The sequence below is a fragment of the Triticum dicoccoides genome, chromosome 5A, assembly GCF_002162155.2.
Source record: "Triticum dicoccoides isolate Atlit2015 ecotype Zavitan chromosome 5A, WEW_v2.0, whole genome shotgun sequence".
Lineage (NCBI taxonomy): Eukaryota > Viridiplantae > Streptophyta > Magnoliopsida > Poales > Poaceae > Triticum > Triticum dicoccoides.
Window position 1 is genome coordinate 423,077,433 of NC_041388.1, and position 26,124 is coordinate 423,103,556.

The 26,124-nt window shown below is 47.1% G+C and overlaps 2 protein-coding genes across 2 annotated transcripts; one reads left to right on the plus strand and one right to left on the minus strand.

The window, feature by feature from the left end:
- The first annotated feature begins 7,388 nt into the window (after positions 1–7,388).
- Positions 7,389–11,689, plus strand: LOC119302001 (putative wall-associated receptor kinase-like 16). The gene is made up of 4 exons (XM_037579009.1): positions 7,389–7,947; positions 9,298–9,739; positions 9,837–10,001; positions 10,430–11,689. Exons 1-4 carry the CDS (start codon positions 7,501–7,503, stop codon positions 11,605–11,607), a joined length of 2,232 nt encoding a protein of 743 aa, XP_037434906.1. The 5' UTR covers positions 7,389–7,500; the 3' UTR covers positions 11,608–11,689.
- Positions 11,690–11,796: 107 nt separating this feature from the next.
- LOC119302002 (putative BPI/LBP family protein At1g04970) lies at positions 11,797–15,725 on the minus strand. Its single transcript, XM_037579010.1, has 6 exons — positions 15,205–15,725; positions 14,076–14,215; positions 13,540–13,894; positions 13,105–13,353; positions 12,686–12,811; positions 11,797–12,300 (listed from the first exon to the last, which is right to left on the minus strand). The coding sequence occupies exons 1-6, from the start codon at positions 15,598–15,600 to the stop codon at positions 12,058–12,060; spliced, it is 1,509 nt and encodes a 502-aa protein (XP_037434907.1). The 5' UTR covers positions 15,601–15,725; the 3' UTR covers positions 11,797–12,057.
- Between the last annotated feature and the right edge of the window lie 10,399 nt (positions 15,726–26,124).

Genomic DNA, 26,124 nt, shown 5'->3' on the forward strand with positions numbered 1-26,124 from the left:
ATTATTTTATTTTGAGATGAAGGTGAGGAGTTTTCTTTTCTTTTTTTCTTGAAGATGGAGAAACGCGCGCATACTAGTCCTATGAATTCAGAGAGGACGTGCCCTCACTCAGAATAGTCTCTAGGTCCGCCGATGCTGTCAGCATGTCTCACTCAGGCTACCTCAGCCAGAGATGTCGCTTTAAACTCTTCATGTGTTATCTTTTATATACTCCTCAAGTCGGGTGTTCTAGATTGAATTTATTTATGAAAATAAAGTCTCGGTCAACACTCACTTCTAGAATGATTCCTCTGGATGTCCCACAAGGGTAACAATGCCAAAAGAAACCGCATCTTCCACGCAAGGTGGTAAGACTCGATGGTGACATGACCTTTGAACAAGTTTCAATCGACGCTAACTAACTCCTCAATTCGTCTGCAGAAATTTCTCATCGTTTGGAAACTACCGGTACTCATCCATTTAACTATAGCCCCAGAGTAAGACCATGGTCGGCTAGGAGCTCAGGAGGTAGCATACGTCCGCACCCCTACCCGTTCACCGGCAATGACGAAGCTGAGGTATTCTCGGTTTCTTCTTTCCGGCTATATTTTCCTCATCCTTTCAGTGATCTGGGCGCTGGCCACGGCCGACGTACCGGCAGGCCAGCGTCCCGGTTGCCCGGTGACGTGCGGCGACGTCGACATCCCGTTCCCGTACGGCGTTGGCAAAGAGTGCGCGTTGCACGACAGCTTTAACCTCAACTGCGCGACCGTGGAAGGCGTCGAGATGCCTCTTGCGGGGACAAATCTTGCCCATCGTTTGAAAAAAATTAATACTTTTTGGCACAATTTCGTAAATGCGTGGTTCCTGCAAACCTTGCCTGAAGTGTCGATATTTTTTGCAATTCACTCCATGTCAAAGCTTGCCCATCGCGTGCTGCATGGCCTCAAAACGAGACAAGACTGTGCAATTCCCGTTCGAGGTCAGCTGCAATGGCATACAATTCACGGTGAGACATCGAGGGCGGACCAGCCCGCATCCACACATCAAACCAAAAGCGAATGAATTTGGTTTTGAACCTCAAACTTTTCCCCCAAGGCAAACGCTTACTTGACCACTTGGATCCCGTTCCAAAATGCAGAGCCGCGCACGTTGGATTTGTTAGGAAATATGCAACTTGTATTCCCATGAGGCCATAGGCCGATATATATACATGTACAGGTGTGGAACATATGCAGGAAACCCCTTATACAACGGGATAAATACAAAGGGGTACATGACTTATATTATAACTCTAACACCCCCCTCAAACTCATGGTGGATGAACAACACTGAGTTTGGAGAGATAAAAGCCATGTTGTGCTCTAGTCTGAGCCTTCGTCAGGAAATCCGCCAACTGTAACTCGGAAGGCACATACTGAAGAGCAATAACCTGATCCTGCACACCAGCGCGCACATAAAAAGCATCAACACCAATATGCTTGGTGAGCTCATGCTTCACAGGATCGCGTGCAATGCTGATAGCACATGTACTGTCAGATAAGAGCAGAGTCGGTGTAGTGACAGAAACACCAAAATCCTGAAGTAACCACCGTAACCAAGTCACCTCTGCCGTCAAAAGAGCCATTGCTCGCAACTCAGCCTCGGCACTCGAACGGGAAACTGCAAGCTGTTTCTTCGTCTTCCAGGCAATGAGAGAACCACCAAGAAAAACACAGTAAGCAGAAAGTGAATGGCGATCTGAAGGATCACTAGCCCACGTAGCATCCGAATAGGCCTGAAGCTGTAAAGAACTGGAGCGAGGAAAGAATAGACGGTGAGAGATCGTGCCTCGAAGATATCGAAGAACACGAAGGAGATGACTATAGTGAACCGAGGTGGGAGCAGAGACAAACTGACTCAGAATATGAACCGGATAAGAGATGTCCGGACGAGTGACAGCTAGATAGACAAGACTGCCAACAAGATGACGATAACGCGTCGGGTCAGGGAGAGGATCACCATCAGTAGCACGGAGGTGAACATTGAGCTCCATAGGAGTCTCAACAACGCGCTCGTCAGTAAGAGCAGCACGAGCAAGAAGATCTTGGATATACTTTTCCTGGGATATAAAAAAGCCATCAGAGGTAGAAGAGACTTCAATCCCAAGAAAGTAGCGAAGAGGTCCAAGATCAGACATAAGAAACTGCTCACTAAGATGGGCCTTTACAAGGGCAATATACTCGGGGTCATCCCCCGTGATGATCATGTCATCAACATAAAGAAGAAGAAGAGTCCGACCACGAGGAGAAAGGTGAATAAACAATGCTGGATCATGAGCACTTGCTAAAAAACCAGCAGCAGTGATCACAGAGGCAAAGCGCTCAAACCAGGCGCGGGGGGCTTGCTTAAGGCCATAGAGAGAGCGACGAAGACGACATACCATGCCATCAGGAACAGAATACCCAGGTGGTGGCTGCATGTACACCTCCTCACGCAGCTCACCATTAAGAAAGGCATTCTTAACATCAAGCTGAGATATAGACCAGTGGCGTGCAGAGGCAACGGCAAGAAGTGTACGAACAGTGGTCATATGGGCCACAGGAGCAAAAGTCTCGTCATAATCACGACCATGCTCCTGCTGAAAACCATGAGCCACAAGACGAGCTTTGTGACGCTCAAGAGAACCATCGAAGCGAGTCTTAACCTTGTAGACCCACTTACAAGTGATCGGACGGACTCCGGGAGGAAGAGAAACAAGATCCCAGGTACCAGTGCGTTCAAGAGCAGCAATCTCCTCTGCCATCGCAAACTGCCATTCAGGATGAACAACAGCCTGACGGTAAGAAGTCGGCTCAAGAACAGCAGCACCAGCGGTGGGAAATCCAAAGCGATCAACAGGCGGACGAGGACGAGAACGCAAGCCATAAGTAGGCTGAGAGGAAGATGACGACTCATCCACAGAGGCATCGACTGGTCGTGGACGACGAGTGTAATGCTGAGGAAAAGATGGAATAATAGAAGGAGGAATCGTCAAGGTAGAATCGGGGGGTGGCGACGAAGAAGTCACCGGAGATGAAGGTGTAAAATCCGGTGACAGGCTGGGAGAGGAGACCGGGGAGGAAGTCACCGGAGATGAAGGTGGAGAACCCGGTGACATGCTAGGCGAGGAGACCAGGGAGGATGGTGGCTGCAAATCAACTAGAGGTGGAGAAGGAGAGGAAGTGGAACGGAGAGGTACAGTCTCGACGGGGGTGATAGGTGAGTCAGGAAAAGTGAGGAAAGAGATATCCTGCACTGAAAAAGTCGAGGAAGATGGGCGTGGGTAGAAGGGACGAGACTCATCAAAAGTCACGTCTCGAGAGATACGCATCCGACGACCAATAGGATCCCAACAACGATAGCCCTTATGCTCATCACTGTAGCCTAAGAAGACACACTCAACAGACTGAGCGGTCAGTTTGGTGCGTTCGCGAGGGGCAAGAAGAACATAGCAAACACAACCAAACGAGCGAAGCATCGAATAATCGGGAGAACGATTAAAAAGTCGCTCGAAAGGAACACCACCCTGTAGAGCAGCGGAAGGCTGTATATTGATAAGATAGGTGGATGTGGAGACGGCCTCAGCCCAAAAATGAGGCGGGAGAGAGGCAGCAATCATCAATGCACGAGCAGTCTCAAGAAGATGTCGATGCTTTCGCTCAGCCACACCATTCTGAGCATGAGCACCAAGACAAGAGAATTGAGAGAGAGTCCCGTGCTCAGCAAGAACACCACGCAACATCTTAGAGATATACTCGCCAGCAGAGTCGGCACGAAAAACACGAATGGGTGAAGAGAACTGAGTATGAACCATGGCAGCAAAACGCTTATAAATAGACAACACCTCAGAACGAGAAGTCATGAAATAAAGCCATGTGTAACGAGAGAAATCATCTATGAAAATAATGTAGTATTTATGACCACCTTTCGAAGCGAAAGGGGCCGGACCCCATACATCAGAATGGACTAAATCGAAAGGACGCTTGGACACTGACTCACTATGTGAATATGGTAACTGAATCTGTTTGCCAAGACGACAACCCTGACACTCTAAAGAGACATCTCCTGAGACAGACCCCAGAAGACCTCGACGAACTAAAGAAGACAACCGAGAACCACACAGATGACCAAGTCGATGATGCCACTGCTGGAAGGAACCAGTAACGGAGGCGACAGAAGCGGAAGAACTGGCGATGGTGGTGACAGCGGAAGGAACATGAAGCCACTCCAACTCCCAAAGACCCTGAGAATCACGGCGGCGAGGGCCAGCCCCAACCAGAGTGTGCGTGCGACGGTCCTGGACAGAACAAGAGTCAACGTCAAGGATGACGCGACAACCAGAATCCGTAAGTTGACCAGGAGAAAACAGATTCATGGTAAGTCGAGGAACATGAGCAACATCAGGAACAGAATAAGAAGGAGTGGTAAGATTGCCTCTACTAGCAACAGAAAGTGGAGTACCATCAGTAGTGAAGACATGAACAGGAGAATCCAGTGATCGAAGAGAGGACAAAGTGGAAGAATGAGAAGACATATGAAAAGAAGCTCCAGAGTCCAGAACCCATGGGGATGTACCTGACTGTGTAGAGGGTGATTGCTCAGTGCGGGAAGCATCAGTCACAGAACCAGCAGTACCCGTCGAGGAAGAACTTGAAGCCGCGAGCAGACGCTTAAGTCTCAGAATATCCTGTTCAGTCAAAGCAATGGCTGAAGCTGTCGAGGTAGATGACGAAGTCCCTGAAGATGATGATCGAGCCTTGCGCAGGTGTTTCTTCTTCGTGTAGCACTGAGACCAAGATGACCATCATTGTTGCAATAGTCGCAATGTGGATGGGGGCGACCTGAGCCTCCAGAAGGAGTGGGCAAGAGCGGCGGAGCACTCGAGCGAGAAGGGGTCGGTGCAGCAGGTGGCGTAGGAGCACGAGTAGCGAGCACAGAGGGAACCTCCAGCAAACCAGCACCACGTAAGCGAGTCTCCTCAGCACGAATCTCAGAAAGCGCCTCCATGAGAGAAATACGGCCACGAGCAAACAACTGAGCACGCCGGGGCTCAAACTCCTTACGGAGCCGAGACAGGAACTCATAGACGCGATGAAACTCCAAATTGGCCTGGACAGCCTGGCAACAGGGGCAGGTACGACACCCAGCACTACGGAGAGAATCAAGTTGGCGCCAGATAGCAGAACTCTGTGCATAGAAGTCATCAACAGTAGAGTCACCCTGCTGAAGAGCATGCTCCTGACGGACCACAGAGAGGTATAAGGCATCACCAGAGGGCTGATAGCGCTGACGAAGATGGGTCCACATCTCAAAGACAGTAGGAAGACCCAGAAATTCAGAAGCAAACTGAGGCAGAACACTAGCAGTGAGAACAGCTGCAGCACGAGCATCATCATCAAGCCACTGGGTGTAAACAGACAGAGCACCATGATACGTCTGAAGAGCCTCCTCATAAGCCAAAACCCTCTCATCATAAGCACGATCAGCAGCCTCATCAGCAAGCTTAGCCGCATCCTTGGAGACCTGATTAGCATCCGTAGGAAGAACCGGTGGAGTTGGCGAAGTAGGGGCCACCGGAGGAACTGGATGTGGCGGACAGCAGACCTCGCCAGAAAGAACACCCCAGAGACAGATGCCACGCATGTGAATGCGCATAAAGCCAGTGAACTCGGTGTAGTTAGTACCATCAAAGATCACCGGACAGCGAGGGACAGCAACATAGCCCGATGCAGCAGACATTTTTGTGTGTGTGTGTGTTAGTCAGGGGCAGACGAACGTAGCAGACCAATCAGCCGAGATCCGGCGGCGTGACGAATCAATACGCCAGCACCACGTATCAGCAGAAGCAGCAAGCAGCACCCGTAGGAAGTGGCTAGCACCACGTATCACCGGAGAGCAAAGTAGCACCACGTAACAGCAGCAGCCAGCAGCTAGTGCACCAAGCGGAGATGTAGCACGGATCGATGAGATCTTCAACTGAGGACAAACGGGTGATTGATCTGGAGGCCCGGTCCTGCCGTGGGCAGATCTGCAGGCAAGCAAACTCCTCCAAGATCGGCAGCTGGCAGCAGATCAGATCCAGAGGAAAACCGGCTTGCTCGTGTTCGATCCAGGGAGACGGGACTGGGGAAGGAGGCGGCCTGAGTTGACCTGCAAGGGAGAGTAGCGGGCGTGGAGAGCCGCCGGCTACGATAGACAAAGAAAAGGAGCAGCGGCCACAGAGGACGGCGGCGACGCGGGTTGGATCAATAGCACGAGTTGAAGCGTGCAAAAAAAATTGACCTAGCTCTAATACCATATATACATGTACAGGTGTGGAACATATGCAGGAAACCCTTATATAACGGGATAAATACAAAGGGGTACATGACTTATATTATAACTCTAACAGGATTCAGAAAAGGACCCGGCTGGGAAGTATTTGGCCTTCAACATGTCTGCCCATAGACCTTGCGCGTTCCAAGACAGCTTCCAAATCCATGAAATTTCTTAGTATCTACATATATATATATAAATATATTACACTTTCCAGAAAAGTACTTGCGAATACATTATGTCCCCTAGTGCCTAAATATACGCTTCCTTCTATCAATATAGCAAAATTTTTGCTTCCACCTAACAGTCCAATTTTCAATGGGAAAATCAACATGCATGCTTCATGACATCATACAGAATGTTTCAAATCATGGAAGCATCCACATGGTTTAGTTAAACATAGCCAATGTCTAAAGTCTAAACGTAGAATTAGCCGTGGTCGATGTCACCCTCTTCCCCTTACGGATGCATTGCCCATCCGGTGAAGCAATAGCTTGAAGCGGCACCTTGGTCATGCATATGCATATGAGAGATGCGCTAGCCGACCACGCTGATCAACCTCGGTGACACATGAGATCGACCACTCAAGCCAAAACAAACAACATCGACGAGCGGCCGCATGGTTTGCACCCACGACTAAATGCTCGACGAGCGGAGCATGTCCGTAGAGGGTGCATGTCGGGTGACACCGATAAGGAATCGCAGAGGGAGGGCTCTACGATGTATGGCAGGTCCTCAAATTTGGAAACCGTGGGTATTCATCTATCTATTATGAATCCTCCCTCTACAAGCAAGCAAAGGTGTTCCGTCAGCATATCTCACTCGAGGCTACCTCATCCAGTGATGTCGGCTATCTCTTTTATGCTCAATTAATTCGGAAGTGCTCCCAGATGGAATTTAATAGGGAGTGTCCCCGGTCCATCTTGGACACGGTCAACATTAACTCCTAGAATGATTCTTCTGGATATCCCACAAGGGTGATGGCGACATGACCTCTAAACAAGTTCCAATCGAGGCTCGGCTATAAAATCAAGGTTTGTTCCCGAACGAACTCCTCAATTCGTCTGCAGAATTTTCTCCTCGTTTGGAGACTACTGGCATTCATCCAATTAATTGTAGACCCAGAGCAATACCATGGTCAGCTAGGAGCCTACGTCCACACCTACCCGTTCACCGGCGGCGGCAATGATGAAGCTGGGCTATCCTCGGTTTCTTCTCTCTGGCTATATTTTCCTCAGCCTTTTAGGGATTTGGGTGGTCGCCACGGCCGTTGTACCGGCAGGCCATCGTCCCGGCTGCCCGGCGAAGTGCGGCGACGTCGACATCCCGTTCCCGTTCGGCATCGGTGATCAGTGCGCGTTCCACCCCGGCTTTGGGCTCGACTGCACGGCCGTGGATGGCGTGAAGAAGCCTTTTGCGGGGGCCGTCGAGGTGACTAAGATCTCCTTGACTAACGGCACGGCCACGATGAACACGGCCATCTCTTGGCAGTGCTATGTCCCGGCCACTGGCACTACGAACTATTCAAATGGATGGTTGAACCTCACCAACACACCTTTCTGGATATCGGAGGTTGATAATACAGTTATCATCATCGGGTGCAATACTCTTGCTTATATGATAAGCTCTTCTGTAAGTACTTCGCTTTCTTATACTGAATTGATCCGGGTGAAAATGTCTGGAAAGCCGAATTTTTCTTTAATCAATTTAGAGGGTGTAAAACCTGCCCCAAACAACTGTTTTTAGTTCATTATTACATATCCATTATCAGATAACAAGCAAATGACATGCTATGAGTATTTTTCTTTTTGTGGATCATGCTATAAGTTAACTTAACAAAACACTAAAACTCTTATGTTGATGTTATTAGATACTCCATCCGTAAAGAAATATCAGAGTGTTTACATCACTAATTTACTAAAATAAATGCTTTAATATTTATTTACAGAGGGAGTATTGTAGTTTATTATCCTAACCCTGCACTGAATCCACCCGATGGACGGCCGCTGGTCTTATGTCCACGATGTGTACTAGACCGGTAACTTCTAGGCCTTTAGTTTTTCTTTTCTTTTTTTGCGGGAATTCTAGCCCTTTAGTTTCTGTAAGCCTCGTGTTTTGTGTAGAGCTTGAAGCTCTCTCACCATTCGTGAGCAACAAAGCCCCTAATTTTTACATTGATTAACTTTCATATTTGTCTTTTTGCAAGAGACCTTTTAGTTCATACTCTCTCTTTTTCGGTTTAGGCTGGTCATAGTGAGGAGTAATATGTATGTGGTATCATGCAAGCCATTATTTATTAAGATGTAGACTCATTTTGATATGTTCTAAGTCAAACTTCTTTGAGTTTGACCATGTATATAGAATCACGTATTAACATCTACAACATCAAATATTTATATATGTTTTTGGATAAAAGGTGGTTTGAATTGATTTAAAATATAGCATCAAGAAAACACAAACATAATGAGCACACACCTGGCCTCTGCATAGTTAGAATGCATACAACCAACATCAACACGTACACACAACAAATAAACCCGCCGACGAATAGCAAAGTCATACAAGACCAAATCTATGCCTTAGTGGAAAAAAACACTCAAAGTGATCAACATCGATCACCAAATTACATCAATGACCATATCCACATCAAGCATCTTTTAACACAACAAGGACAACAATATTCTTCAATAACAACGCCTTCAGAAAGGGAACGGCGCTCAAGAGCCGTTGTCACCGGATCCAACCACCGAAGACCAGATTCTACTATATGATGAAATATTTATATAGTATGAAAAAAATATTATGATGAATCTAATGAAGCTAATTTGGTGTTGTAATATTTGTATATTTTTTAGTAAATTTTGTCAAATGTAAAGATGTTTGGCTTAAAAGAAACCTAGAACTTAAAAGTATTTTGAAATAGAGGACTAGTGTAAGTTAGGTCCAGGACATCACATCATATTATATTTTCCACACGTGCAGTATGTAATAGGTTGCTCGTCCACGTGCGAGAGCGGCGACCCCCTGAAGAATGACACATGTTCTGGTGCTGGCTGCTGCCAAGCCAATGTCCCAAAAGACATACAGTATTATAATGGCTATTTCAACGAAAAGTACAACACCACAAAAATATGGCGAGACAGCCGCTGCAGCTACATAACAGTGATGGAAAAGGCAGCTTTCAACTTCAAAACTAGCTATGTCAAATCCACAGTGTTTTATGATACATACAAGGGCTACGTTCCTATTGTCCTGAACTGGAAAATAGCACTACAGACTTGCAAGGAAGTTAGGAACGAGAGTTCCTACGCATGTGTCAGCAGCCACAGTGTGTGTGTTGATTCCACCACCCACAACCCAGGCTATCGCTGCAACTGCTCTGATGGATACCAAGGCAATCCTTACATCGCGAATGGATGCCGGGGTATTGCTTCCTTGTGCATTGACATAAGACCTCACGTAAGAATCAAATTGTATACAGTGTTTAGCAATTCTAACTACAAACAATTGTTTGGTTCCAGATATCGATGAGTGCCGGCGCCTTGTCAATCCTTGCGGCGACGGTATATGCGAGAACACGCCAGGAAACTACAGCTGCTCATGCTACCCAGGGAATTATATGACGAATGGCGTTTGTGTGCCAATTCAAAAAAAGCCTTCCCGTTTTCAGGCAATGCCAGTTGTAGGTAAGTTCGTGTGTACGGCGAGCACCAAAATAACATCGCTTGTGGGCAATTAATTGGACACCTACGAAGTACAGTAATACGGAAGTTTGTACTAAGATGATAGCCTAATTTGTTTTCTTTAGAAGCAAGTCATGTTTGGCCAAATTTCTAATATCTCCCGTCACAAGTATGATCAGTTTCTTTTTATCAATCAAACATTTTAGAAGTGTGACCATCACTGTTGAAGATTTTACTACAAATTGACAACATAAAATTGAAAGTACTAGATTCGTTATGGAATATGCTGTTATAATGCATGATTGTTTCTTAATTGAAAACAACGCATATTCATAGAAAATGATGGTCACTTTTCCTTCAACATAATACTTTTATTATAACTGGCCACTACACATGGAAACTAATTCATTTCGAACAAATACCTCATGCAGGTGCAAGTGTAGGACTTGTCGTCCTTGTGATTGTTGTAGCTTGTGCATGCTTGATCCAAGAGAGAAGAAAGCTACGAAATATGAAACTGGCCTACTTTCGGCAACACGGTGGTACGATATTATTTGAAGAAATGAAGTCACGGCAAGGCGCCGATGCATTCAAAATCTTCTCAGAAGAAGAATTGCAGCAAGCCACGAACAGGTTTAGTGAAAAACAAGTCATTGGTCGGGGAGGCCATGGAACTGTCTACAAGGGACTTCTCAAGAGTAATGTTGAAGTAGCAGTCAAGAGATGCATGACAATTGACGAGCAACACAAGAAAGAATTCGGCAAAGAAATGCTGATACTAGCCCAGATCAACCACAGAAATGTCGTGAAGCTCCTCGGGTGTTGCCTGGAGGTGGAAGTCCCCATGCTGGTGTACGAGTATGTCCCAAATGGCACGCTCTTTGATCTCATCCATGGCAACCATGGCTGGCGCATCTCCTTGGCCACTCGCTTGGGGATCGCCCATGACTCTGCCGAGGCACTCTCCTACCTTCATTCGGGGGCTTCAACTCCGATCCTCCATGGTGATGTTAAATCTTCCAACATCCTTCTCGACGATAACCACAAAGCTAAAGTCTCCGACTTTGGCGCCTCCATCCTTGCACCAACCGACGAGTCCCAGTTTGTCACACTTGTGCAAGGAACTTGTGGGTACCTCGACCCCGAATACATGCAAACATGTCAGTTGACAGACAAGAGTGACGTGTACAGCTTCGGTGTTGTTCTTCTGGAGCTGCTCACATGCAAGAAGCCATTTAATCTCGATGCCCTTGGGCAGGAGAAGAGCCTATCAATGATGTTTATGTCTGCGATGAAGGAGAATAGGCTTGAGGTTATGTTGGATGATGGGATCAAGGACGAGGACAATATGGAGATTCTTGAAGAGATCGCGGAGCTGGCAAAGCATTGTTTGGAGATGTCTGGTGAGAACAGGCCATCAATGAAGGAAGTTGCAGAGAAGCTCGATAGGCTGAGGAAGGTGATGCACCATCCATGGGTGCAACAGAATCCTGAAGAAATGGAAAGCTTACTTGAGGAACCCTCGGCAATGGTCCACTCGACGATTGTCAGTGATCAATATTTCAGCATTGAGAAGAAAGCTGTGACAAATCTGCAATCAGGGCGTTGAGTAATCGCATCTAATTATTTTGTATCAAAACAATCCATCAATTTGTATATGTACGTTATCTATTTCTCATTATCTTTGTCAATTGTACTGGGAATTCCCAACGTATTATAGTTGACCGAACGACATTACGATTACAAACGGCCACGTATTATAATTGTCATATGGAAGAACCGCGGATACATCACAATGTTGAAACCATCAACTAATTCTCCAGTATAAAACATAGTGTTACAGCGGGTCCAGACTAGTTGTCAGTTCTCACATACCAGATTCACGGAAATATTTACATTTACAAAGTTACAGCTGTGGTTATTTACAGATTTTCATCGAGGGGTGATTACTTACAGACTACAATCGATGCCGGACCTTAGTTTATACTAGTTGTTTACACAACCGATGCCAGACTACAACAGATACAATCAATGAAATAGCTTCACAACGTACATTAGTTTATACTAATTGTTTCATGGTGACTACCGGATCTTTGCTGACTGGTCCAACAACTGCTATTCCAGATCTATTCATTGGTTCGATGAAGGAAACATCAGAGCTAACAATTATGCTTGAGTATGAAGTGAGGATATAAGCATCTCTTATGACGAAGCCCTTGATGATGGGCAACGGGAAACCTTGTCCAAGATACGAGTTCACGTAGGGCACGAACAAATTTTTCAGGATGATACGCATCAGACTCTGACAATTTAACAGGATTAGCATCGGTTCAGAGTATCAGAACTCCAGAAGGAAAAAATGATGTTCAAGTAAGTAAAGTAAAATTAGGTATAATGAAACATGAGTGCAGCTCCATTAGTAACCATTGGTTTTTCTTTTAGCGTCAGGTTTAAGGACATCTCTGAAGGCATTTTCTGTTATAAAATGGTGCCCCTTCAAGTACTTAGCATAACATAATCTTTCATAATTCCTAGACATGAGGTAGCAATTTCCAAGCTCATCTCAGTGCTAGCATTTAGATTAGGAATCTCCCCTGCTACATCTTACTAAAGTGTGCATTTGGGTGCAATTAAAGGCCCCTACCACTGGGAGACAAAAAAACTGAAAATGCCGAGGCAAAAATTACCTGCACTATACCAGTATGAAGTTTGCCAATGTCGCTCCACTTCAAGTCGAACGAGAAATAATTTAACTCAACCTTTCCAACGAGATTATTTCCAGAAACACTTGCATGTCCAGAAACAGCAACTGACTGCAAAAGCAATATGTATTACAATAAGAATAACATTAAGAGATTGAGAAAGATGCATATGTTTTCATGGAGATACAAACTTCCAATTATCCAATACAGCAAAGTATAGTTTAGTTTAGTTTAGTTTGATTGTGTGAAAAGTTGAAATATTGAGAGCCTGAAGCAACATAAGAAGATATACTTTAATACCACCCAGATGGTGCATATGCATTGTTATTTCACTCCAATAGATTACCTCTCATAAACTGAACAACTAGGATAGGAACACACAAAATCAGTGAAGAAAAACTCACCAGTGATATGCATGCAACTGGAACTTTATCATCAGAACCCAATACGATTACTGTGACATCTAAGTCCACTGTGGTGTCAATTCTACCCACATTAATCCTCACAGAGGGAGGTGATATAGCAGAAATGTTCAGCAGCATATCCTTGTTTGGATATTTACGGTACAACCTTGGAATCAAAAACCTCCAGCTAGCAGTGTTCAAAAGAAACTGATCGGGAACCTTGTCCACCATATGTTGTAGTAAACCAGCCTGAATGACGAAAGTAATCACATCAATCAGAATAGGCTCACTGGTATGTAGTAGTATAGTTGAAGCATGGAAAACGTCTAGGTTCAAGTTAGCAACTCTGCACTCACATAGTCAATAAGAATACTATTCTTTTGAAATAGGAAGAGAAAAGGAACAAGTTTACAATGATAAATGATCATAGTATACCTTGAAGTAGAGAGCTGAAACAGAGTTGAAAACATCTTCGTCCAATGAAATCCACAGCATGTTTGAAGAGCTGCCAAGAGGTGGTGCAAGTTTGGTATCACCAAAATGCATGTCACTCTGAGGAGCAGTTTTATCAGATGGAATAAATAGTCCATCTATATCAAACTCAACAGAGGAACTACTGAAGCGTGGATCATTAATAAATGTCACATTCATAGCAGCGACTCTATCAACATAAATTTCCTTTGGAAGACCTCCTAGGAAAAGGTCGAGCTTCGATGCACCCTCCACTATTTTGTTCGCAATCGCATTTTCCACAGATGATCTGATATGATTGCTAAAAGCATCTATGAATCTACAAAAAGCAAGAGGATATATCAACTGATGTGGGTTAAATAACATCTCACTAAAATTCGTTCAAAAAGAAAAACCCTAGTTCACTTCAGATACATATCATGCCAAGAGTTTTATATAGAAAAACCCTATTCAAAGGAGTTGACAAAGTACTCACAAATATGAAATTGTGAACCACGTACCCTTGATAAAACCAAGAGGATCCTCCATTGAGTGTTATGTCCAAGTCTTTCATATAACAGCCACATTCCATGACAAATAGTTTGAGCGATCCATTTTTATTCTTCAGCCCCATGGAAACCCCAACATCCATTCCTTCAACCTTAGTGAAAAGGATTCATGAATACACCTTGTACCTTCTTCCATATGCATGTCAAGGGTGTCTACTACTAAAAAGTTAAAAAGGTAAAGGATGTGTAACTATCACATACTATGTCGCACCACAATGAACAAAACAAAGGTGCAAGGTTTGACATGCTAAGAACACTTCCAAGTAAATGTAAAAATTACATACAAAAGGCTGCAATTGTTTGCAAAGGAAGGCATGTAATTTGAATCCAGGTACTTAGTTTCTTGTGCAAGCTTTTCAACTTAAATAATTTTAAAAATAAAAGTAACTCACTTTTTGCCTTGTCCAAATGAACAACAAGCTTATTATCAGACCAAAATGATTTATGACGCATACGGCATTTCTAAGTTACCTTGCCGAAATACTGTTTAGTTGCTTGCTTCTGTCTAGGTGTATAGTTAGATTCTACTGCCTCCGTTGCCAAATATAAGATGTTTTGGATATTTCATTATGGACTACATACGGATTGAAATGAGTGAACAAACACACTAAAACGTGTCTATATACATTCGATTCAGGAAAAAGTTAAAACAACTTATATTTGTGAACGGAGGGAGTAGATCGTAAGTTCAAAACCCCATTGTGCTAAAATGTCATATGCTGGTCAAAGCAATCCTGCAGGCTGACCAAATTGAATCCTAAGTAAAAAAGTCATGCTGGTACCAGTATGTAGCCAAGATATGAGTATTGTTTCAATTGAAGCTTATGTAAAACAATCATGCTGCACTAATAGGTAGGAAAAATATCATTATCCCATAAAATAGTTTGTACTACTGAATAATACACATAGACACCCATGTACTTACTGAAGAGATGAAAATTTCTTTACAGCCGATGTATATATGAATTAGTTCTCCGAAAACTAGGTTTACGTCTATTCTTGAGGATGCAATTACCTCTACTTATGAGCATTATTAACATTCATGAACCAATTAGTACCTGAAGCCCGTCAGTCGTATTACCTGAACGGAAGCATTCCCGCTGTCAGAGATCTCAACGAGCCAGGAGCTGTACGAGTAGCTCCACTCCATGGTGAGGTTGACGCTGGACAGGGACGCGGCCACCACGACCCCCGTGTCCCCGGCGGCGACGGTGGAGTCGGCGACTGCCACGCCGCCGAGCACGATGCGGGAGGCGACCGTGCGGACGGCGCCGATGATGGGGATGCTGACGGACCGCTCGATGTCGGGGACGCTCAGCTGCGCGAGGGTCTCGGCGGCTCGGGGCACGAGCAGGTCCTTGGCGAAGTCGAGGCCGGACTGAGAGATGACGGCGGAGATGTGCGGCGAGCCGGCGGCGGGGGAGGAGGTGGAGAATAGGAGGGTGAGGAGGAGGACGAGGAGGAGACGGGTGACCATGGCGGCGAGGGGGATAGCGTTCGCCGGCGGCGGCGGAAGTGGGTTGCGTCAGGGAGAAGAACACACGCGCGGCGGGGGGGAGCTTGCGAGCTCGCGACGGCTTTGACCGGCCGCGGCTTCAGTGAGGAGCGATTGGGGTTTGCCAGGGTTGACGTGGCGCAAACGTGGCTCGGTTGGCCACCCGTCAGCCGGCGGCGTGTAGCATCGCCCGTCCACATGTGTTCTTCTTCTTTTGCTTAAGAAATGTTAGCCATGTGAAAGAGCGAAAAGCCGTCAATGCAATAGAAACAACACGACAGTTCTCATCAATATGTGTGTGCGGTAAGGTAGTCGTGCACGATTGTGGCGTGGCTTGTTGGGTCCGTCCCACCTGGTGACGGTTCGCGTATCGCTCCGTCGATTGCGGAGGCGATTAGGGTTTCGGACGTACTTCCTCACCCATAGCTCTCGTCTGTGATCGATCGCCATCTCTCTGACCTTGATCGATTTCGTTCGTCTCTCGCATCTAAGCGAGCCTCGTCGTAACCCCTCCACCAAAACCTTCTGTGTGCTCCCTAGGGCGCATGGTCATAAGACACCAAAACCCTAGGAGGTGCCCGGCGGCGGCCATTGGCCGACAGGAGGTAGATGGAGGGAGTAGCAGGGATGTTGAGGAGTCTCAAGTTGTCGGAGGAAGAGAGGAAAGGGGTCAAGATCCGGCTGGGGGGGAAGGAGAAAGGGAAAGGATCGAAGTTTCAGGCGGTGGGGAGAGTGGTGTCCGAGAAGCCGGCTCATCCAGATGCGATTTGCCTCTCCTTGGGCCGGATCTGGTGCCCGATAAAAGGAATTGACTGCAAGGAGGCGGGGGATAACAGGTTTGTGTTCACACTCAAACAGGAGTCTGGTAAGCGGAAGGCACTTGAGGACGGGCCGTGGATGTTTGATAAGGATCTTGTTGTGGTGGAGGACTATGATCCAAGCAAGAGAATAGAGGACTATGACTTCAATGACATCCCTATATGGGTGAGAATCTTCAGTCTCCCTCTCGGTATGATGAATGAAGCCACAGCGGAGGAAATAGGCAACATCATTGGGCGATTTGTTGAAGTGGATGTTGGTGCGGATGGAAGAGCAATTGGCAAATTCTTACGGGTGAAAATCAGGATGAACATAGAGAAGCCAATCATGAGAGGGTTTACCCTAGATGATGAGGATGAGAAGGAACCACAGAAGAGAAAGAAGGATATGAGTATTGATGGGAAGGAGGGAGAGGAGGAAGAAGGTCTCTGGTGCCTCTTCGAATATGAGTTCTTGCCTGACTTTTGTTACACATGCGGCTTCATCGGACATGTGGCCAAGGAGTGCTCTATCAAGATGAAGAAAGGTGAGGACCCTCAATTTGGCCCTTGGCTTAGAGCAGATATGGGGAAGAGGAGGTTTGCACATGAGGAAGACCACAGTTGGAAGGGAAGGGGAGGTAGTGCAGGAGGTTTTTGGCAGTATGGGTATAGCCGTGCGGGAGGAAGATCGGGGAGTGGGAGTGGCAGCGACAGCGACAGCTTATCTTGGAGGAAGGAGGGAGCTCGGGAGGGAGATGGGAAAGGAGGCAAAGCTGAGGGGGAAGAGGAAGTCACGAGTCCTGCAAAGGTGTTAACCAACAACCCTGCACATGGTGGAAAACCGAGGAGGTTGAATATGAATGAGGCTGCTGCACAGGTTCCGGTCACATGTGATAACACGCCCCAGGGGAAAGAGGTGGCCTTGCTTGAGCAGCATGCCAATCTGAGGGAGAAATTACAGGTGTCGCTCCCTAAGGAGAAAGTGGAGGCAAAGGAGAAGGGTCCAGTAACACAGCCACGGGCGGCCACTAAGGGCAGGATGGAGGCGGGCGGAAAACAAAACCATAAAAAGGGGGGACGTTCCACCGGCTTCCCAGGAAGAATGAAAGTAACAGGGGCGAAGGGCATAGCAGCGAGCTTGTACTGGGACAGAAGAGATGTCATGAGAAGGACGAGGTAGGGGTGGAGGAGGAAGCGAAGAGAGGGAAGCTGATGGAAGGGGGAGTGGTTGTGAGCGAATGCAAGGAGGGAACAACAAACAACAATATTAATGTTGATAAGATATCGGCCGGGCTGTCCGAGCAGCCCCGCCGGGCACAATGAAAATCATCAGTTGGAACTGTCGGGGGCTCGGGAACGGCCCGGCAGTTCGATCTCTCCTCGAGTTGGGGAGGGCGGAGGATCCCGATGTGCTGTTTTTGGCGGAAACGAGGCTCACAGAGAAGGAGTTGGATCGATTCCGGTGGAAGTTAGGGCTCGCTAACTTATCCGCCTGGAACCCGATGGGTCGTAGCCGGGGAGTTGCAATGTTCTTGCGGCGGGGACTCGATATTTCACTTCGTTCGTATGGGAGGAGACATGTTGACGTAGACGTGAAGGAAGAGGATGGCTCAATATGGCGGTTGACAGGTGTTTATGGGGAGTCGGCTACAGAAAGGAAAAAAGAAACATGGAGAACCCTACGACTTCTCAAGCAGCAACATCAGCAGGATCGACCGTGGCTATGCCTTGGAGATTTTAACGAAATCCTGTCTGGAGCTATCATGTTCTCCCCCAACATAGTCTGCTATCATGTTCTCTCCCAACATAGTCTGCTATCGTGTTCCCTCCTGAGCTCCTTGATCTTATATTCTGGAGCTATCATGTTCTCCCCCAACATAGTCTGCTATCATGTTCTCCCCCAACACGGATGAGCACACTAAACAACGGGTGAAGGCGGAAGTGCAAATCATGAGTGAGGATTGGAATGATCGCTACTTGGGACTGCCTGTACATGTTGGTCGATCCCGGCGTCGCACGTTTGCATATATCAAAAGGTGCTTGTGTGGGCGAGTCCATGGCTGGCAGGAAAGACTCTTGGCAAAGAGTGGGAAAGAAACTCTGGTTAAGGCCGTGGGGCAGGCCATCCCGACCTTTGCCATGTCTTGCTTCGATCTCACCAAAACCTTCTGCCAGGAGCTGAACTCGTTATTAGGGAAGTTTTGGTGGAGCCACCAGGACAAGGAGAATACAATGCACTGGTTAAGCTGGGAGACTCTGACGAAGCCAAAAGCAATGGGAGGATTGGGATTTCGGGACATGCACAATTTTAACATCGCCATGTTGTCCAAACAAGGGTGGCGCCTGCTTCAAAACCCCGACAGCCTCTGTTGCAGAATTTTGAAAGCTCGCTACTTCCCGCACTGCAGTATCCTGGAGGCGGTGCCGAGAGACGGGATATCTTACACCTGGAGAAGCATATTGAAGGGCCTCGATCTAGTTAAACAGGGTTACATCTGGAGGATCGAGGATGGCTCAACGGTGAAGATATGGACTGATCCATGGATTCCTAGAGCTTGGTCGAGGCAAGTCATCACCCCCACGTGGACAGAGCCTGCTCACACAGGTCAGCGAGCTCATCAACCCGGTCACAGGTACCTGGGATGAAGAACTTGTTAATGCATCGTTCTGGCCGGATGACGCTCGCCATATCCTACAGATCCCGCTTCGAGAAGGTGTTGACGATTTCATGGCTTGGCACTTTGACAGCAAGGGCCAACATTCAGTCCGGAATGCCTACAAGCTGCAGGTCCAACTGGAGAAACAAGATCGCGGCGATGGCGCAGGCAACAGCGCCACGGCGGCTGGCAACCTGGACCGATGTGATGATATGTCCTGGAAGAGGATTTGGAAACTTCCAACCTCGCGCAAAATTCAAATGTTCACATGGAGGATCAAACATGAGTCTCTTGCGTTGCGGACAAATCTTGCCCGAAGGGGAGTTAAACTTGAATCCACGAAGTGCCTCTTGTGTGGCCTTGCAGATGAGGATGGCGCACATCTCTTCGTCAAATGCAAAGAGGTTAAGATAGCCTGTCGAGCCATGAGCTTGGAAGCGACCAGAATGGAGTTTGAACAATTCACATCAGTGCATGCAATGCAGGACTTCCTGTGGACGTTAGATGAAAAGAAAAGAGTACAGATTCTCACATTCTGGTGGCATTGGTGGAACCACAGGAACAAGGTTAGAGAGGGCGAGCTACCAGTCCCTGTGTCTGAGGTGGTTCGGCGTGTGTTTAGTAACACACATGAGTATATGCAGCTTTTTGGTGCAAAGGCCAAACACAAACCGGACTGCAGATGGCAACCCCTGGAGAAGGACAGGGTCAAAATCAATTTGGATGGAGCTTTCACCCCGGGCGAGTCCTTTGTAACATGGGGCGTAGTGATACGGGGTGATGCTGGGGAGGTCATGCTGGCCCGTGCGGGACGGAAGGAACACGTTGCCAACCCTTTTGCTGCGGAAGCTACTGCCATGTCTGAGGCCGTCTCAATGGCGACCGAGGTTGGTGCACTCCGGGTGATCTTCAAAACATACTCAAAGCTCCTGTCCGAAGCTCTTGACTTCACCAAGGTGGATTCATCTCCTTATGTGGCCATCATTGAGGACACTAAATTCCAGCTCAAGATGTGGTTTCCTCAACACTCCATCAATGTTTGTCGGTGTACTGCGAACTCTGTAGCACACGAATTAGCTAAAGTTGGTCGTAGTTGTTTGCCAAATGACAGCGCTAGCTGGGACTCTATTGTACCGCCCTCAGTGGTTGTTTGTGTTTCGGGCGACTTGCCCGTACACCGTTAAGTTATAAAGCTTTGCTTTACCCTCAAAAAAATATGTGTGTGTGGTGGATTTGTCTTTGGTGGATCTGCTCTGATCTAATCGTTGTTTGCCTATGTTTGTGTGTGTTCATGTTGGATCCTTTCGATCTACGCTACTCTTCATCGGCGTCGGTTGTTGTCCTGTTGCGATGGTCCTACGGAGTCTAAGCACGACGACTTTCCGAGTAACAAGGTTTTCCCGGCTCCAGCAAGAGAGGTGCAATGATAGCGGCGTGTCTTCGGCTCGCTTCAGTGCTTGTAGTTGTGGTTAGATGTGTTGGAAATATGCCCTAGAGGCAATAATAAATTGATTATTATTATATTTCCTTGTTCATGATAATCGTTTATTATCCATGCTATAATTGTATTGATAGGAAACTCAGATACATGTGTGGATACATAGACAACACCATGTCCCTAGTGAGCCTCTAGTTGACTAGCTCGTTGATCAATAGATGGTTATGGTTTCCTAACCATGGACATTGGATGTCGTTGATAACGGGATCACATCATTAGGAGAATGATGTGATGGACAAGACCCAATCCTAAGCCTAGCACAAGATCATGTAGTTCGTATGCTAAAGCTTTTCTAATGTCAAGTATCATTTCCTTAGACCATGAGATTGTGCAACTCCCGGATACCGTAGGAGTGCTTTGGGTGTGCCAAACGTCACAACGTAACTGGGTGGCTATAAAGGTACACTACGGGTATCTCCGAAAGTGTCTGTTGGGTTGGCACGAATCGAGACTAGGATTTGTCACTCCGTGTAAACGGAGAGGTATCTCTGGGCCCACTCGGTAGGACATCATCATAATGTGCACAATGTGATCAAGGAGTTGATCACGGGATGATGTGTTACGGAACGAGTAAAGAGACTTACCGGTAACGAGATTGAACAAGGTATCGGGATACCGACGATCGAATCTCGGGCAAGTATCGTACCGATAGACAAAGGGAATTGTATACGGGATTGATTAAGTCCTTGACATCGTGGTTCATCCGATGAGATCATCGTGGAACATGTGGGAGCCAACATGGGTATCCAGATCCCGCTGTTGGTTATTGACCGGAGAACGTCTCGGTCATGTCTGCATGTCTCCCGAACCCGTAGGGTCTACACACTTAAGGTTCGATGATGCTAGGGTTGTAAAGGAAGCTTGTATGTGGTTACCGAATGTTGTTCGGAGGCCCGGATGAGATCCCGGACGTCACGAGGAGTTCCGGAATGGTCCGGAGGTAAAGATTTATATATAGGAAGTCCTGTTTTGGCCATCGGGACAAGTTTCGGGGTCATCGGTATTGTACCGGGACCACCGGAAGGGTCCCGGGGGTCCACCGGGTGGGGCCACCTATCCCGGAGGGTCCCATGGGCTGAAGTAAGAAGGGATCCAGCCCAAAGTGGGCTGGGGCGCCACTTCCCCTAGGGCCCATGCGCCTAGGGTGAAGGGGAAACCCTAAAGGAAGAGTCCCATCAGGGGAAGGCACCTCCTAGGTGCCTTGGGGGGGGAGGACTCCTCCCCTGGCCGCCGCCCCCTTGGATATTGGATCTCCTAGGGGCTGGCGCACCCCCCCTTGGGATCCCTATATATAGTGGGGTAGGAGGTGTTGGAGAACGTTGCAGAAAACAAAAATTTTCCTACTCGTTTCACCAAGATCATCTAGGAGTTCATCTAGCAACGAGCTATCGGATGCATCTACATACCTTTGTAGATCGCGCACGGAAGCGTTCAAAAGAACGGTGATGATGTAGTCGTACTCGACGTGATCCAAATCACCGATGACCAAGCGCCGAACAGACGGGACCTCCGCGTTCAACACACGTACGGGACGGGAGACGTCTCCTCCTTCTTGATCCAGCAAGGGGGGAGGAGAGGTTGATGAAGATCCAGCAGCACGACGGCGTGGTGGTGGATGCAGGGCGTCACAGTAGCACGGCTTCGCCAAGACTACGAGGGAGAGACGTAACGGGGAGAGAGGGAGGTGCCAGGGGCTGGGGTATGAAGTCCCTCCTCTCCCCCACTATATATAGGGGTGCCAAGGGGGGGTGCCGGCCCTAGTAGATGGCATCTACTAGGGGGGCGGCGGCCAAGGGGAGGTTTCCCTCCCCCCAAGGCACCTAGGGGTGCCTTCCACCACTTGGACTCTTCCTTGGTGGAAACCCTAGGCGCATGGGCCTAGTGGGGCTGGTGCCCTTGGCCCATGTAGGCCAAGGCGCACCCCCTACAGCCCATGTGGCCCCCCGGGACAGGTGGCCCCACCCGGTGGGCCCACGGGACCCCTCCGGTGGTCCCGGTACAATACCGATAACCCCGAAACTTGTCCCGATGCCCGAAACTGCACTTCCTATATATAATTCTTTACCTCCGGACCATTCCGGAACTCCTCGTGACGTCCGGGATCTCATCCGGAACTCCGAACAACATTCGGGTTACTGCATATACATATCTTCACAACCCTAGCGTCACCGAACCTTAAGTGTGTAGACCCTACGGGTTCGGGAGACAAGTAGACATGACCGAGATGACTCTCAGGTCAATAACCAACAGCGGGATCTGGATACCCATGTTGGTTCCCACATGCTCCACGATGATCTCATCGGATGAACCACGATGTCGAGGATTCAATCAACCCCGTACGCAATTCTCTTTGTCAATCGATATGTTACTTGCCCGAGATTCGATCGCCGGTATCCCAATACCTCGTTCAATCTCGTTACCGGCAAGTCACTTTACTCGTACCGTAATGCATGATCCCGTGACCAGACACTTGGTCACTTTGAGCTCATTATGATGATGCATTACCGAGTGGGCCCAGTGATACCTCTCCGTCATACGGAGTGACAAATCCCAGTCTTGATCCATGTCAACCCAACAGACACTTTCGGAGATACCCGTAGTCTACCTTTATAGTCACCCAGTTACGTTGTGACGTTTGGTATACCCAAAGCACTCCTACGGTATCCGGGAGTTACATGATCTCATGGTCTAAGGAAAAGATACTTGACATTGGAAAACTCTAGCAAACGAACTATACGATCTTGTGCTATGTTTAGGATTGGGTCTTGTCCATCACATCATTCTCCTAATGATGTGATCTCGTTATCAATGACATCCAATGTCCATAGTCAGGAAACCATGACTATCTGTTGATCAACGAGCTAGTCAACTAGAGGCTTACTAGGGACATGTTGGTGTCTATTATTCACACATGTATTACGGTTTCCGGATAATACAATTATAGCATGAATAAAGACAATTATCATGAACAAGGAAATATAATAATAATGCTTTTATTATTGCCTCTAGGGCATATTTCCAACAGGAGGGCCTCTCAAACATACCTTTTGCCTTTGGTGCAGCCCCTCCCTCTCTCCCAAGTTCTTCTCCTCTTCTGCGGTGCTTGGCGAAGCCCTGCAGGATTGCCACGCTCCTCCATCACCACCACGCCGTTGTGCTGCTGCTGGATGGAGTCTTCCTCAACCTCTCCCTCTCTCCTTGCTGGATCAAGGCATGGGAGACGTCACCGGGCTGTACGTGTGTTGAACGCGGAGGTGCCGTGCGTTCGGCACTTGGTCATCGGTGATTTGAATCACGACGAGTACGACTCCATCAACCCCGTTCACTTGAACGCTTCCGCTTAGCGATCTACAAGGGTATGTAGATGCACTCTCCTTCCCCTCGTTGCTGGTCTCTCCATAGATAGATCTTGGTGACACGTAGGAAAATTTTGAATTTCTGCTACGTTCCCCAACAGTGGCATCATGAGCTAGGTCTATGCGTAGATTCTATGCACGAGTAGAACACAAAGTAGTTGTGGGCGTTGATTTTGTTCAATATGCTTGCCGTTACTAGTCTTATCTTGATTCGGCGGCATCGTGGGATGAAGCGGCCCGGACCGACCTTACACGTACTCTTACGTGAGACAGGTTCCACCGACTGACATGCACTAGTTGCATAAGGTGGCTAGCGGGTGTCTGTCTCTCCCACTTTAGTCGGATTGGATTCGATGAAAAGGGTCCTTATGAAGGGTAAATAGCAATTGGCATATCACGTTGTGGTCTTTGCGTAGGTAAGAAATGTTCTTGCTAGAAACCCATAGCAGCCACGTAAAACATGCAAACAACAATTAGAGGACGTCTAACTTGTTTTTGCAGGGTATGCTATGTGATCTGATATGGCCAAAAGGATGTGATGGATGATATATGTGATGTATGAGATTGATCATGTTCTTGTAATAGGAATCACGACTTGCATGTCGATGAGTATGACAACCGGCAGGAGCCATAGGAGTTGTCTTTATTTATTTATGACCTGCGTGTCAACTTAAACGTCATGTAATTACTTTACTTTATTGCTAACCGTTAGCCATAGTAGTAGAAGTAATAGTTGGCGAGCAACTTCATGAAGACACGATGATGGAGATCATGATGATGGAGATCATGGTGTCATGCCGGTGACGATGATGATCATGGAGCCCCGAAGATGGAGATCAAAAGGAGCAAAGTGATGATGGCCATATCATGTCACTATTTGATTGCATGTGATGTTTATCATGTTTGTACATCTTATTTGCTTAGAACGAAGGTAGTAAATAAGATGATCCCTCATTAAAATTTCAAGAAGTGTTCTCCCCTAACTGTGCACCGTTGCTACAGTTCGTCGTTTCTAAGCACGCCGTGATGATCGGGTGTGATGGATCCTTACGTTCACATACAACGGGTGTTGACGAGCCTAGCATGTACAGACATGGCCTCGGAACACATGCAAAACACTTAGGGTTAACTTGACGAGCCTAGCATGTACAGACATGGCCTCGGAACATAGAAGACCGAAAGGTCGAGCATGAGTCGTATAGAAGATACGATCAACATGAAGATGTTCACCGACGTTGACTAGTTCGTCTCACGTGATGATCGGACACGGCCTAGTTGACTCGGATCATGTAATCGCTTAGATGACTAGAGGGATGTCTATCTGAGTGGGAGTTCATAAGATGAACTTAATTATCCTGAACATAGTCAAAAGATTTTGCAAATTATGTCGTAGCTCGCGCTCTAGTTCTACTGTTTAGGTATGTTCCTAGAGAAAAATTAGTTGAAAGTTGATAGTAGCAATTATGCGGACTAGGTCCGTAAACTGAGGATTGTCCTCATTGCTTCTTAGAAGGCTTACGTCCTTAATGCACCGCTCAGTGTGCTGAACCTCGAACGTTGTCTGTGGATGTTGTGAACATCTGACATACACATTTTGATAACTGCGTGATAGTTCAGTTAAACAGTTTAGAATTAAGGCACCGAAGACGTTTTGAAACGTCGCGAAACATATGAGATGTTTTGAGGGCTGAAATTTGGATTTCAGGCTCATGCCCACGTCAAGAGGTATAAGACCTCCGACGATTTTCTTAGCCTGCAAACTAAGGGAGAAAAGCTCAATTGTTGAGCTTGTGCTCAGATTGTCTGAGTACAACAATCATTTGAATCGAGTGGGAGTTGATCTTCCAGATGATATAGTGATGTTTCTCCGAAGTCATTACCACCAAGCTGCTAGAGCTTCGTGATGAACTATAATATATCAGGGACATATATGATGATCCTTGAGATATTCGCGATGTTTCACACCGCGAAAGTAGAAATCAAGAAGGAGCATCAATTGTTGATGGTTGGTGAAACCACTAGTTTCAAGAAGGGTAAGGGCAAGAAGGGATACTTCATGAAACGGCAATTCAGCTGCCGCTCTAGTGAAGAAACCCAAGGTTGAACCCAAACCCGAGACTAAGTGCTTCTGTAATAAGGGGAACAACCACTGGAGCAGAATTACCCTAGATACTTGGTAGATGAGAAGGTTGGCA